This window comes from Arachis hypogaea, chromosome 13 (assembly GCF_003086295.3).
Source record: "Arachis hypogaea cultivar Tifrunner chromosome 13, arahy.Tifrunner.gnm2.J5K5, whole genome shotgun sequence".
NCBI classification, from domain to species: Eukaryota; Viridiplantae; Streptophyta; class Magnoliopsida; order Fabales; family Fabaceae; genus Arachis; species Arachis hypogaea.
In genome coordinates, this window is record NC_092048.1 from 143,318,858 (window position 1) to 143,331,923 (window position 13,066).

Genomic DNA, 13,066 nt, shown 5'->3' on the forward strand with positions numbered 1-13,066 from the left:
TTTTAACTTTGCGCTAACGGAATATTCCTCAGCATATTACACTTAACGGTTGAATAACATCAATTCTTATCCCAATGAACATCGAAAGCCTAAATATCAAAGCTTATTATTAAAATTCACTAAGGAGAGTGAGTCCCCAGGCTAGTGAGAACAAGAGAAAACCAACCAGTATAATAATAAAAAAACAACAACATGAAAGAAGAACAATGATGTAAGACTTGAACGACAATGAATTCGTTGAAACTCTCAAGCACTCAGTGGGAAGAAATCTTAAGGTTGAGGGACTTGTTGAACCAGGCCTTCCAGCTGCCGCTGCCTCTGCGGGAGAGGGTGGTTGTGGTCTCACTTGCATCAGCATCTGCCACACGCCTCGAAGATGTTTCCGGCTTCCTGCATAGCATGAAGTTCCTTGCTCCGTGTGATCCAATTGTCTCCCAAGGACTCAGGGCTGCACAAACATTAATACCAATTCATAATTCAGAACCATCTCAATTTCAAGCAATTGTTTTGTTAAAACAATTTCATTCTAAGCTTGCCAATGTAGCTTTTTTTTTTTAAAATGAAATTGAGCTTCAATGCTTTCATTGGGTACAAAATTTGAAAATTTCTCTTTTGGCTAACCTTAATACGTGACTCGTTAGCCAAGCCCTTAACCAATTAAGACAAAAACAAAGGGAAGAATCAGGTTTTCAAAAGAAGAATGCTTAAAACATGTTAATGACGACAAACAAAAGATGCCAAAATAGGGTTCCAAAATTTCCATTAAAACAAATGTAAAAAATGTCAACTTGATAAAACTAGAAGCTACAACGTCAACAGAGATTCACAAACTCAACGCAGGAATACAATTACAGCAATGCTGAACAGAACATGAATGCAGGAAACAAAAAAGTTTCAGAATTTGGAGGAAGTACCATCAGATCCAACAAGGGGGCAGTAGAGGGCAAATCCGGCGGTGTCGGTGCCAAGAACAGGGAGCCTCCCCTCGCGGGCGTAGGACTTAAGGGCGGTGTCGATGACCGCCGCAACAAGGTCTCCCTCATTCACGACAAACCGAATCGGACCCGCGCTCCCAAGCACGTTGATGCTTATCAGAAGCCTCCTCACGTTCGCGTTCTGGTTGTTCTTCTTCTGCTTGCTCAGCAACATCTTTTCTTTTCTCTTTCTCTCAAATTCCTCTTCTTTTTTTATTGAAATCAGTCGAAAGAAAAAAACGAAAACAACACACGCAGACAATTAAAAGAATTCACCGATCGGAGACGAATCCCTTAGCCCGGATCTGTAGCGATCACCGATCGGGTGAAGAAAAAGAACCAAAGAATGTGGATTCCCGTCGCAAAAGAAAAGGGGGAAATTAGGGTTTGTTAAATCGGCGTGAGAAGAATTCAGGGGTCGAGGCCGATGCAGCGGTAGTACCAGCCTTCCTTGCAAGAGCCGAATGCGAATGCAGATGCAGACGAAACGGGGAGGATTGCGCTCGCCCTTGAAGGAAGAAGGGGGCGCATGTAATCGCTGTTGCTTAGGGTTTCTACCATTCACAACCGATTTGAGCTTTGGGAGATGAGAAAAGAACGCACAAGAGGTAAAGGACCCAGTGTGTCGGAGAGAAAAAAAGATTGAAACTTTGTTCAACTTTTCAAGGGTGCATTAGAAAACGTGGGTGAGCTTCCTTAAATAAGGGTAGCGTAGGGTTGGTGAAATTCGGAAATTTCGGATCCGGATTCGGGTCCTTAGGGTTCTAGATTTTATTGTTGTTTTCTTAATTTAATTTAGTTCAATCATGATTTTCATCTCAAATTGTGTGTGTGTGATTCTTTTCCCTTGAGATTGTGCGAGCTGAAAGACACGCAATTTTAACAAGGCCAACAAAAATACTTAATTATTTACCCTAATTATTTTGGTTGATAACTTTTGTCTTGATTGGTTTATTTCCTTGGAATTAGGTTAGAGGGAGTTTTAAAGCCACTAAATAAGATATTAAATAAAAGAAATTATTTTCTTTAATATATTGAATTTATAAAAAATTTAAAATATAATATATTAAAATTAGGATAAAATACATATTTAAATCAAATAGAAGCAAAAATTACACCATTCATCCAAAATGAAAAATATTACAGGAATTTTCCATTTGGTTTAAATATGCATTTACCTTTAAAATTACTATTAGAAAAATTTTTAAATTTTTATTTTAATAAATATATAACAAATGTAATAAAAAATTAAATTTTTTATTTCTTATAAAAAAAATAATAAGTGACAATATATATTAACTAAAAAATATCTATAAAAAAATTTCTTTTGCAGTAATATATTTAATTAATGCCATTAGAACATTTGTTTACAAGAGTCTATTTTCTTTTGTGAATTTTTAAAATGTGTGAGCTAAAGATGCGCATTTCTACCTTTACAACGAAGCCAGTTTTTAATTCATGAATTTACCTTGTCAAAATTTATCATTTTTGTTTTGATTTTTAGATCACTCATTTTCCTTTTTGATTTCCTATGTGTTGAGGGTTGTTGAACTTGAACCAGAAACGTGTAGAAGATTACCGATTTGGTCATGTTTAGCATCGGATGCCCATTACAAAACATATTCTTTCTTAGGTTCATCGGTTCATGTGTACAGTACAGATGCTTGTTCAATTTCAAACAAACCAGCTTTCTATTAGACCCTTTTTTTATTTTTATTCAGTTTTAGATAAAAAATTATATAATATGTCATTATAGGGCGAATGTCATTGCTTTGAATTTGAATTTTGTTTGGCACATATTTGAATTTAGATATAGATTTTCATATTAAAGGAATAAAATTGGTCCCATGCCTCCTTGGGCTCTATGCATTTCCATTTGAAGAGAAAAAAATCTGAAAAAAAATTTAACCAGTACAAACAAATAAATAAATAATGTAAAATAAAAATACTATATGTATATAAAAATAATTATTAAATTAATTATCATATATTTATGTATATTCATATTTATATTTTATATTTTATATAAATAAATAATTTAATATCTAATATTTTGTGTTTGTTTGATATGAATTAATATAAAAAAATGTATAAATAATGTAATTCTTATTTTGAGTTTCTGTGCTTTAGTTTATTGGTAATATATTTATACAAAAACAAGTTAATTAAAATTATATTGAATTTAATTTTAATAATCCAGGCATGTCTTTTGTTCCCCAAACGTTTAAAATCCCATTGACAGTGGGCGCGTGTTTCGTTGTGACGCATTTGACCATGATCAGAAGTCCAAAGTAGTATGCTAAGTACGCCAGAAAATTCAAGAGCGGCGTCATTAGTTAGATTCTTAAATATTATTTCACCCCACTTGTATTGTAGTTGTAGAATAAAACTTTGTTTTTAAATGTTAGCCATCAATATCTGAAAATATATATTATTAATTGTGCATAGATTGGAACCCCATTTTTCCAGGCATCAAATTCCACATGGTGATGGCTTCCAAGACAGAGACTCTCAATCAATTAATCATAACTCAGTTGCAAATGGATACTGAATCGGTGAATCCTATTGGGGGGTGCAATTGGATTTCAATTTTTATTTTTGTTCAATCAATCAAACTAAAACGGCGGCCGATTATCCTAAATTAATGTACAAGTAATAATTTTGTTTCGAGTATTTATTTAAAGTTTTGGTAATATAAGTTGCGACTGAAAGTCTTCGACTAATTTCACGTGTTTTCTACTACCAATTAACGCAGAGCATAGTGCACCATGAATTAAATGACAAACTATCAGCTAGTGCATGTAATTTGGTACTTATTTTCTAAGTGATGTTTAACATAACATATAGCTATTAAGAAAGTGATTCAAAACTTTATTTCTACAGTGAATTGAACTAATTAATCAAAATGTTTTTTTAATATATATTATTTATCATTTCTGTTAACGAGATTTGAACCTAGGATCAAGAAGCTTTCTTCCTTTAAAATGCTCCTGATATATTTGATTTAGTTAAATGTGATTCAAATTTCTACAGATTTTGTTTCCTAATTTCCTCCCTACTTTTTTTTTAAAATGTTTTGGTAAACTGTTACTTTTTATTTTTATGGTGGGTCCAGGTTCCAGAATTCAATCTACTTGTGGGCCGTACTCTCAAGCTGATCTGCATCTATTGGGCCTACTAAAAGGCCTCACAGCTACTCTGTGGTGAAGGATAAAGTAGGTACAGGTCCAGTAAAATTATTTTTTTAAAGGATGTGACCCTTAAAAAATATCTCGTGTAAAATTGTATAGCCCTATAATTTCTAAAATTCTTTTAACGGTGTAATTTTTATTGGTTAAAATCGAGAATCTAACTTGTGAAGTTATGATACTTATCATTCATATATGTATCTAGTACTTTGAACCTGCGATTCTTATTAATGAAATGTGCTTTTAAAAAAAGTGGCACTTTGCTCCTGTTTTAATGTCTTGTTAAGACAAACTAGCTACTAAAATACATAGATCTATGTACATATATATCAACTGATGTTATATCTGAGTCCGCGATTATATTATAATGTAAGTCACATTATTCTTTGTTAGCACAAATTTCGACTCATGAAGACATTCGATTGTGTGGTGTATAGGAAGTCGAAACATGGCACAGATGGCCATAGAAAAAATTTCTTTTGATTATAACAAGAATAAAATGGTGATCAAGGTCAAAGGTTTAATGACTTGAGGAAAATCAATGAACAAGGTCGAAACCAAGAATGCATCACGTGGTAAATATGGATGCAATACAAGAACGTAAAATTTGAAAAGCAAGGCAAGATGGAACGTGGGATATCTCGATGAAAATGTTTTAGGGTCAAGGCAAGGTTGTGCCCTAAGAAAAGGGAGCAAATTAGGTTATGGTCAAGTTTATTCAGAAGTAAGTTTATTCTTGTAATCTATAAATAGGAAGAACTCAGAAAGTTTAGAAATTTTAATGAATAACACTAAATTATCATTTAAACTCTTAAAATTTTTAGTCTCAGTGACGCAAATAAAGTATTAAATGAAGTTAGAGCAAATAATGTTGTTCATATTTATGGCCAAAATATAACTCAAGCTGTCGAATAAATCCTAAACAGAGCAGGGTTAAATATAATGGTGACAAATTAACTTTAATTTATATCTCCCTTTCTAGATTATGTCTTACAGGTTGAACTCTCCAGGGGAGTCAAAACTCCTAAATTCCTTACAAAATTTGCTGGGAAAATGGAAAATTGAATATAGAGCACATTGCTTGGTATTCAGTCAAAATAGGCGAGTTAGCTAATAATGAATAATTGAAAATGAGATATTTTCTCTCTTCATTAACAAAGAACGCTTTTACTTGGTTTTCAAATTTGTAACCTAATTCGATCCATAGTTGAATTCAATTAGAACGAAGTATTCATGATCAATTTATTTAGGAGTGAAATAAAGGTGACTTTGTCTAATTTATTCACAGTAACGAGAGAAAAAAACTGAGTTGATCGATGACTACCTTATCCGATTTAAGAATATGAGAAATAAATATTTCACTCTTATTATTGAGCCTAAAATAGTTAATATGGATTTCAATATTCGAAAGAAATTAGTAAATCAATAATTTTTAGACCTAGCTCAGTTGGCTGATAAAGTCCAACAAATTGAGAAGTTAAATAAAGAAAAAGAAGAGCTAGAGTCGAATAAAAGAAAACTATTTTTCAATAAAAAGGTGAACTACATTGACTGCATGAGTGAGGAAGAGTCGAATAGTGAATCTGTTTTTGCTGCATAATTAAAATATGGGCCTCCGTATATATGTTGATCTCTTACTCCGGCAAAAGATAAGACTCATTTGTCAGGAGGAAAGAATTATTCTTGCGACCTAATAAAAGCTGAACAGATTTTCGATATGTTGTTTAAAGATAAGCAACTTGTACTCCCTGAGGGAAAAAGAATGCCATCTATTTCTAAAATTAGAAATAAAAAATTTGCAAAATTCATCAAACTTCAGGACATTATACTAAAAGTTGTGTTCGTTTTAGGGACTTGATACAAAAGGCTATTGATGAAGGTCGATTAAAGTTTGTTGATAAGCCTGAAATGAAAATGGATTTCGATTTCTTCCAAGTGACATCGTTGAAATAGAAGAAATGACATTTATAGTCAACATGGCTTGTGTCGAGCCTGTAAAGAAAATGAGTAATTCGAGCTAGACATGTTTGAGGCAGAAAGGTCTATTTATCCAAAGGTAGGAGAAGATATATTAGATTTCTTGTTGAGACAAAAGGAGCAGGAAGGAAATGTAGCAATATGCCCTTGATGTAATGTCTTGTTTGACATTTCAACTACTAAGGCTTTCGACTCAAAAGAGTAGAGGGTGTGTTCATCAGGAAGAATTAAGACAAGCTCGACTGATGCAAGGGATTAAAGGTCGAGAGCCTGTAGCTTCTATCAAACAACACATGCGCACGGTGGTGACAGTTGACCAGAAACCACAGGGGTGTCAAGTCGAACTAGAGTTCCTCCGTCAAATAACAAATAAGTACAGAATAATATCCCAAACTACTTTAGAAATTACAATTTCAATGTTTCTATAGAAGATTTTGGAAATTAGGCTGGAGCCCAGAAAAGAGGTAGGTCCAGACAAGGAGCAGGTAGAAGGGGCAATGGTCGAGGAAGGTCTCGACGTAATTTTCAAGAAAGAGCTCCATTCATTACAAGAACTGTGGCCCAAGCACAAAATGCTAGCTTATGTCAATACATTAGGGCCATATCCAGAATTGAGCAAAGAAAGTAAGTCACCTCAGAAGCAATAACAGAAGGGTGACAATGTATCCTCAAGCAAAGACCAGGGGACGGAGGAGTCGAAGGAGATATCGGCTATTCAGTCAATCAAGTTGATTCCCAAAAGAAAAGAAGACGAAGAGGCACTGACAAAAAATTTTAACTCTGTTTTTGAGGATGACTTAGATGTAATGTTTGGAGAAACTGGGCAATCTTGGTCCCAAACCCGAATTGGGTGCCTCCTTCTACAACATCCCCCCTGCAAATGCAGTGACCCCGTTGATAGAGCCTGTGGTGGGTGATACCTCCAGTGCCCCCGAGCATGATGCCCCTCTACTACTGTCCATCATCCGGCTGGGGATTTTATAATATTAAGTGTGTTTATCTTTAGTTTTAATATATTAAGTTTGTTTATCTTATGTGATTGTTACTGTGTGGTTTATTCTGTGACAGGTTTGCACTGAATACCAATGTTTGCAACACAGGAGATATTCAAGGTCATTAAGTCCATGTAGACTATCCATGGCTGGTCTACACGCAGATCCCGGCTGAGACCAGAGAGCGCTGATTTCAGAGGTGGGCAGTAAGAACCCAATTTGGTTAGAATTGATTTATTGTATTTGAACTGGATATTCTTTCAACTAACTAATGTTGGCGAATCACTTTTTGTAGTTGAAATTCATACGAGATGTGGAGCATAACCTCATGATCTGGAAGATCTACGACCACCGGACAACCAAATATTTTCTGCATATGATGAGTGATGTTCGTTAGGGGAAAGACCACCTGACGAAGTGGATCCGTCCAAACATCAAGCGTGACCTTGAGGCTCACTTTAGAGATAACGAGGCTTTCAAATGTCGATCTCTAATGAACATCACCAACAGGGCTTCGCCCAGGTCGTCGAGGTATACGTGTGGGTCGGCAACCTTCATGAAGACGAAAATAAAACTGGTAAGAATTTTGGCATTATTTTATGTTATAGTAGTTACTTGAATTAGTTAGAAGAGTTTACGGTGTTTAATTTCCTTTTTCATTATCAAGTTAGCCAATTTAGTTAGTAGAGTTTAAGGTGTTTAATTTTTAGTTTTAGTGGAATTAGATGGTTATGATAGGTTATGATATGTTAGATTAGGCTCTGAAATTGCTAAAAAATGTTGGATTATTTAACTGTTTGCTGATTTCTGCTACTAAAATTGTTTGAATAATGCTTGACTGTGAAATAATGATGTTAATTTAGTTTGGATGGAACCCTTCAAGGGTGGCTAAATTCGGCTGTCGAAATTTTTATAAGATTTTCATTTAAATCGAAAAAAATTAAAATTATGTTTTCGAAATTAGAATAGAGCTTTCCTGCTGCATAAATATTTGTCTGTCATTGTTTAATTTATTCGTTTATTTTAATGTTTGGTTGATATATTAATTTGTAGTCTAAGTCATTGGATCGTGAAGAGACACTAGCGGAGACCTTCAAGTATACCCTTACTTTGAAGGCAAACAAGAAGAGATTTGCTTACCAGCGATCAATGTCCCTCTATGTGAGTTTAAACTAATCCTAAATTTCAGCTTCAGTGGTTTAAAGTCAATTATTTAACTATTATCCTAATCACAACTAACGTGTGTAACGTAGGAGGAGTATCAGCAGAGGTTGGAGGCTGCGACCCAGCAATCTCAGCCGCCTAGTGGAGCCAACGAAGCCAGCTCTGAGTCCTCAATTGTGGATCCCGACAGAATGTTAGGCGAGACCGCCTCTGAATCCCATAAGAATTGCCACTTTGGGTTGGGTTCATTCTTCACTAGTGGCCTCCACTCCTCCGCGTTGGTGGCTTTCTCTGCTTCTGTCTCTACCACCGCCCTGTTGATCCACAGGAAGTTATCGACCTGAGGGAATAGGTGCAGAAGCTAACAAGAGAGCTTTACTAGCAGCAGGAGTAGTCTGAGCAGAGGTATCGAGAGATTCTTGCATGCGTTGTCGCCAGCTTAGACTTGACGGAGAACCTGGAGCAGCTCGAGCGGCTGCGACAGCAGATGGAGGAGTACAGCCATCAGACGCGCGCTGGAGGCAGCGGCGCTGCTGGTGGGGATCCGACGGTAGTACCTACTCCGCTGTCGAAATTGGGGCACCACGACGCCGCCACCGCCAACGAAGATGATGATTATCAGGATCTATAGGAGTTAGGGTTTTATACATTTTTGTTTGTCTAAGGTACATTACTTTACTTCTGTGTCATTTTATTGTATTCATACCATTTATTTTTAATAAAATAATTTGTCGATTTCCGCTAATTTTAGATTTCTGATAACAATTTGGTTAATAAGAGTTTTAATTTGAGTTGACTATTAGTTGTCGCTAAATTGTGCCAAAAATAAAAATTAAAAAATAAAAATCCTGCCGACAGATGTATCTTTGGATAAGTTTTTGCGCCGTTTGAAGCGAAATGGCACCAAAGTTACCGTCAGATAAATATGACGGTAATCATCAACTTAGGCTTGACAATTCATTGAAAACATCGATGAAAAATTCGTTGATAATTAGCGTTGGACTGAAAAAATCTACTAGTAAAAGGTTTCTGGCACCGTTTATACCGTCAACTACAGGACAATGGTAAATCCGACGATAAATTCCACGGTAATGAGCGTTTTTCTTGTAGTGGAAGAATTAGGATGACCAACACCAATAGTGAGCCGTCAGGCCTCTGGCATGTTTGTGACAAAGAGAGGATAGTAGTGGTCGGTGAGGAAAAAGAGCGAGTGTTTGAGGAGGCGGCAAAGTCTAAAAGGGAAAAGGAGATGCATGATATATGATATAAGATAGTGTTTGATTGTTATTCATATCTCTCTAAAATATAGATGTGGGGACACACGTTCTCTGTTTAGTTTAATAAAACATAATTTTTAGATCGACACAGACAGACACGAAGACACTAAATTCGTGTACTTTCAAATAACTAAAACACTGAGACATAATTTATGAGACACTGATATTTTAAACTTTTATCCTTATTTAATTTTTAAAAATCCAAAATTTACCCTTTCATTCTCCCAAACCTAACTCCCTTCTGTATGTTAGCATCTTCTACCTCCCTCCAACTTCTCATTCTATTTTCAGTGGCTCATGATTCTTTCCTTTCTCCCATCTTTCCTTTATCAATATCCTCGCCTCTATTACTGCTCTCTACGAGACTCTCATTATCGCTGTCGCGTCCTCCTTTCTTTATTTCTCCCTCTTGTTAGTAATAATAATTTGGGTTAAAGTTAATTTATTTTTGGTTATGAAGGATAAAGGAGAAAAATAGATGGTGATAAATGAAAAATTCGAATAGTGATAGTAAAAGTAGAAAATGAAGATATTATAAATTTTTTAAAATTGTGTATTTTATGTATTTATTTTATTAAACAGAAAATATATGTACGTGTATTTTTTTTTTTTTGGTTTTCATGTACGTGTATTTTATGTCTATATTTTCTTAATCTATGTTTCAGTATCTACATCTCAGTATATAAAAGCTGAAGAATTAATTTATATTAGATTTATACATATAAAGAGATAAAAATATACTACTATTAATTTTAATGTATAAATAGTATTTATGAGTTATATATCCAAAACATACCTGCATAATAAATGCGAAGCACTTATATTTTATCGATCCCATTGCATTGTGAGGCTACGGTTGAATGCAGCACATGAATAGATAACATATAGCTGTTTCTGGGGTCCTCCGTGTTCAAATTTTTGTCATAAGAATCAGACAGTTAGGTTATTTAATGTCCCGTATATAATAATTAAGGAACACACGTGGTCATGGCAAGAAGTATATATATATAACTAACTAACTAGTTACGCGAACTAACACAGTTTACAGTATATTGGGAACGAAATTGACGATAATTAAGTAATTGTATATTTCAGACTTACAGTTGATTAAGTTGGATCAAACAAGAGCGAAAATTAAGCAGAGTAATTAATGTAATGTATATAATGTATGTACAGGAAATGCATCTTCTCCGGTTTTTTTAACAGCTGAGGAAATAAAGTGTGATTTTTTAACATTAACTTTATAAGTGGGACTAAAATTAAATATAAGAAAAAAAATAATAAAAAATAAGAGATCATAATTAACACTATCTAATTTTTTTTTATTCCGCAAAGTTTAAGAGTCTAATGGATCTTTATAGTATAAGATGAAGGTTCTCCACATGTTATTAATTAATATATATTCAATATTAGCTTCGGATTACAAACCGAAGATCAATTAAATTGTGACTCCCATGGACTGACTTGTATTTGTTTTTGATAATTCATGACATAGATTCTCCTATTTTATTTCTCCAATTCAATTAGATGATAAAGGAAGAGATTACTCGATCCATTTCCGTATCGCTCATAATATATATATTAATTCGAGCACCTATTTCAGATGCATATCCCATTTTTGCACAACAGGGAGAGGATCACTCTGTAGCTTAGCTAGCTAGCTAGTAGAGTAGGTCGTGAATGGAAGGCAAATCAGACAACAATGCATCAAAGTCCTTGAAGGAAACATTGTTGTTGAGTATGATGGTAGCAGCATGATGATTGACGGCAACTTGTTCTTGAGGCTTCTTGGCACCGATACTACCATGACGATATGCCATAATTGCTTCTTCTTCTTGTTCTCGTTCAGTGAAATATAACGGTGAAGGAGTAACAATAGGCATGGAAGAGTTCTTGCCAGTGAGAGATTGAACAACTTGTCTGAAGTTAATAGGGTCGGTTTCAACGTACCTTGTTTCGATCTGCACTATCTTTGGAGCAACACTACTACCACTACTACGACCATTGTTGTTCATCATGATGATGTGTGGTAACTGGTTAGAGACAGTACTAATAAAAATAATAGTTTGTATGGTGAGAGCGTGGATGGGTGTTTATATAGCAATGCAAGTGGCAGTCATGGGAGACTAGTTGACCGGTCGACCACTTCATTCCCATCGAGCATCGAGTCAAAATCTTCAGCTATTTTGATTGGCCAAGTCAACTTTATCGTCATCATCAAACCTTTTTTCCCTCTATTACTAGAGCCGAAATATTTACTTCTACGTATTCCTACGTAAACGTACATGTATTTTTTGGGTGGCCCTAAACGTACATGCATGTTATGTTATTTCTGCAACTCTATTCTAATTATTGATGATTTTACTGTGATAATAAAAATTAAATATTTAATTTAACAAATATTTAAAAAAATTTTATAATACTATACAATAAATATCGCTTCTTATTTTTCTTAGAAAACATTAACATTTTTCATAATTTTATTCTTTTATATTTTTAACTAAAAAAAATGTTCTAAAATCAAACCAAATCGGTCGATTCAACTGGATTAATGGAATAATTTTTTTATTAATCCGATTGACATAAAAAACTACTTGTAAAAAATTAGCAATTCAGAAGCCAAAAGCCCAAACCCCAAAATACCTATCTCCTTTCTCTCTCTCACGGAACCCTAAACCAATTACCTTATCTCTCTCAAAGATCCAACCCAACCAGTAGCACCAGGGACGGTTCTACATACATTGTTGTGGGGGCAAGCGCCCCCACTACAATTTGAAATTTTTTTGAGTAATACATGATAATAATATTTATTTGCCCCCATTAGATTATTAAATTTGACCCCACAATAAATTTTTACTCAACTTTTGGTACTTAATCGTCAATTTAAAAATTTTATATTAGAAATTTGTTAGAATTTAGAATGATCAATTCTCAAATTTAAACGAAATTAGTGTTCTTTTTTAAAAATCAACTCAAAAGAATATTATTTATCTTCTTTTCAAATTAACTTTAATTTTTGCATAGCAACTGTATCAATTGAAAGAACTTTTTTAACTATAAATATAAATAAGAGTGGACTTCTAATTGTGTTAGGAAGTGAATTTTTAAATAATTATTTAGTAATATATATAAAAAGAGAGAAATTTTGATGGTAGTTAACAAAAAAATTATTTAATTTTTTAAAATATAAAACCTAAAATAATAGAAATTTAAATTATATATTATTATTTAAATTACTATTTTAGTATTGTAATTTATATATTAGATATTTTGAAGGCTAATCATATTTTACAATAATAAAATATAATCATAACAATAGTTATGTTATATGTACATAAAAAATAATTATTTGTATAAAATATATACTAAAATATAAAATACACATTAAAAATAAGTTAAACAATACATATATTTATACACAGATATATAATAATTAATAAATAATTTAATATTTAATTTTTTATATACATATATTATTTTTATTATAAAAATAA

General features: G+C 33.6%; 2 protein-coding genes across 2 annotated transcripts; both read right to left on the reverse strand.

Annotated features, from left to right (window-relative positions):
• LOC112792522 (uncharacterized protein At4g22758) lies at window positions 1-1,821 on the reverse strand. The gene is made up of 2 exons (XM_025835790.3): window positions 915-1,821; window positions 1-448 (listed from the first exon to the last, which is right to left on the reverse strand). Exons 1-2 carry the CDS (start codon window positions 1,147-1,149, stop codon window positions 255-257), a joined length of 429 nt encoding a protein of 142 aa, XP_025691575.1. The 5' UTR covers window positions 1,150-1,821; the 3' UTR covers window positions 1-254.
• A 9,412-nt stretch (window positions 1,822-11,233) lies between these two features.
• On the reverse strand, window positions 11,234-11,590 carry LOC112783916 (VQ motif-containing protein 1). The gene has a single exon (XM_025827000.1). It carries the CDS (start codon window positions 11,588-11,590, stop codon window positions 11,234-11,236), a length of 357 nt encoding a protein of 118 aa, XP_025682785.1.
• Window positions 11,591-13,066: the final 1,476 nt, after the last annotated feature.

Coding starts and splice junctions, on each gene's coding strand:
- LOC112792522 (XM_025835790.3), bottom strand. CDS start 1,149: ATGTTGCTGAGCAAGCAGAAGAAGAACAACCAGAACGCGAACGTGAGG. Junction 449..914: donor CCCCCTTGTTGGATCTGATG/GTACTTCCTCCA, acceptor ATGTTTGTGCAG/CCCTGAGTCCTTGGGAGACA.
- LOC112783916 (XM_025827000.1), bottom strand. CDS start 11,590: ATGATGAACAACAATGGTCGTAGTAGTGGTAGTAGTGTTGCTCCAAAG.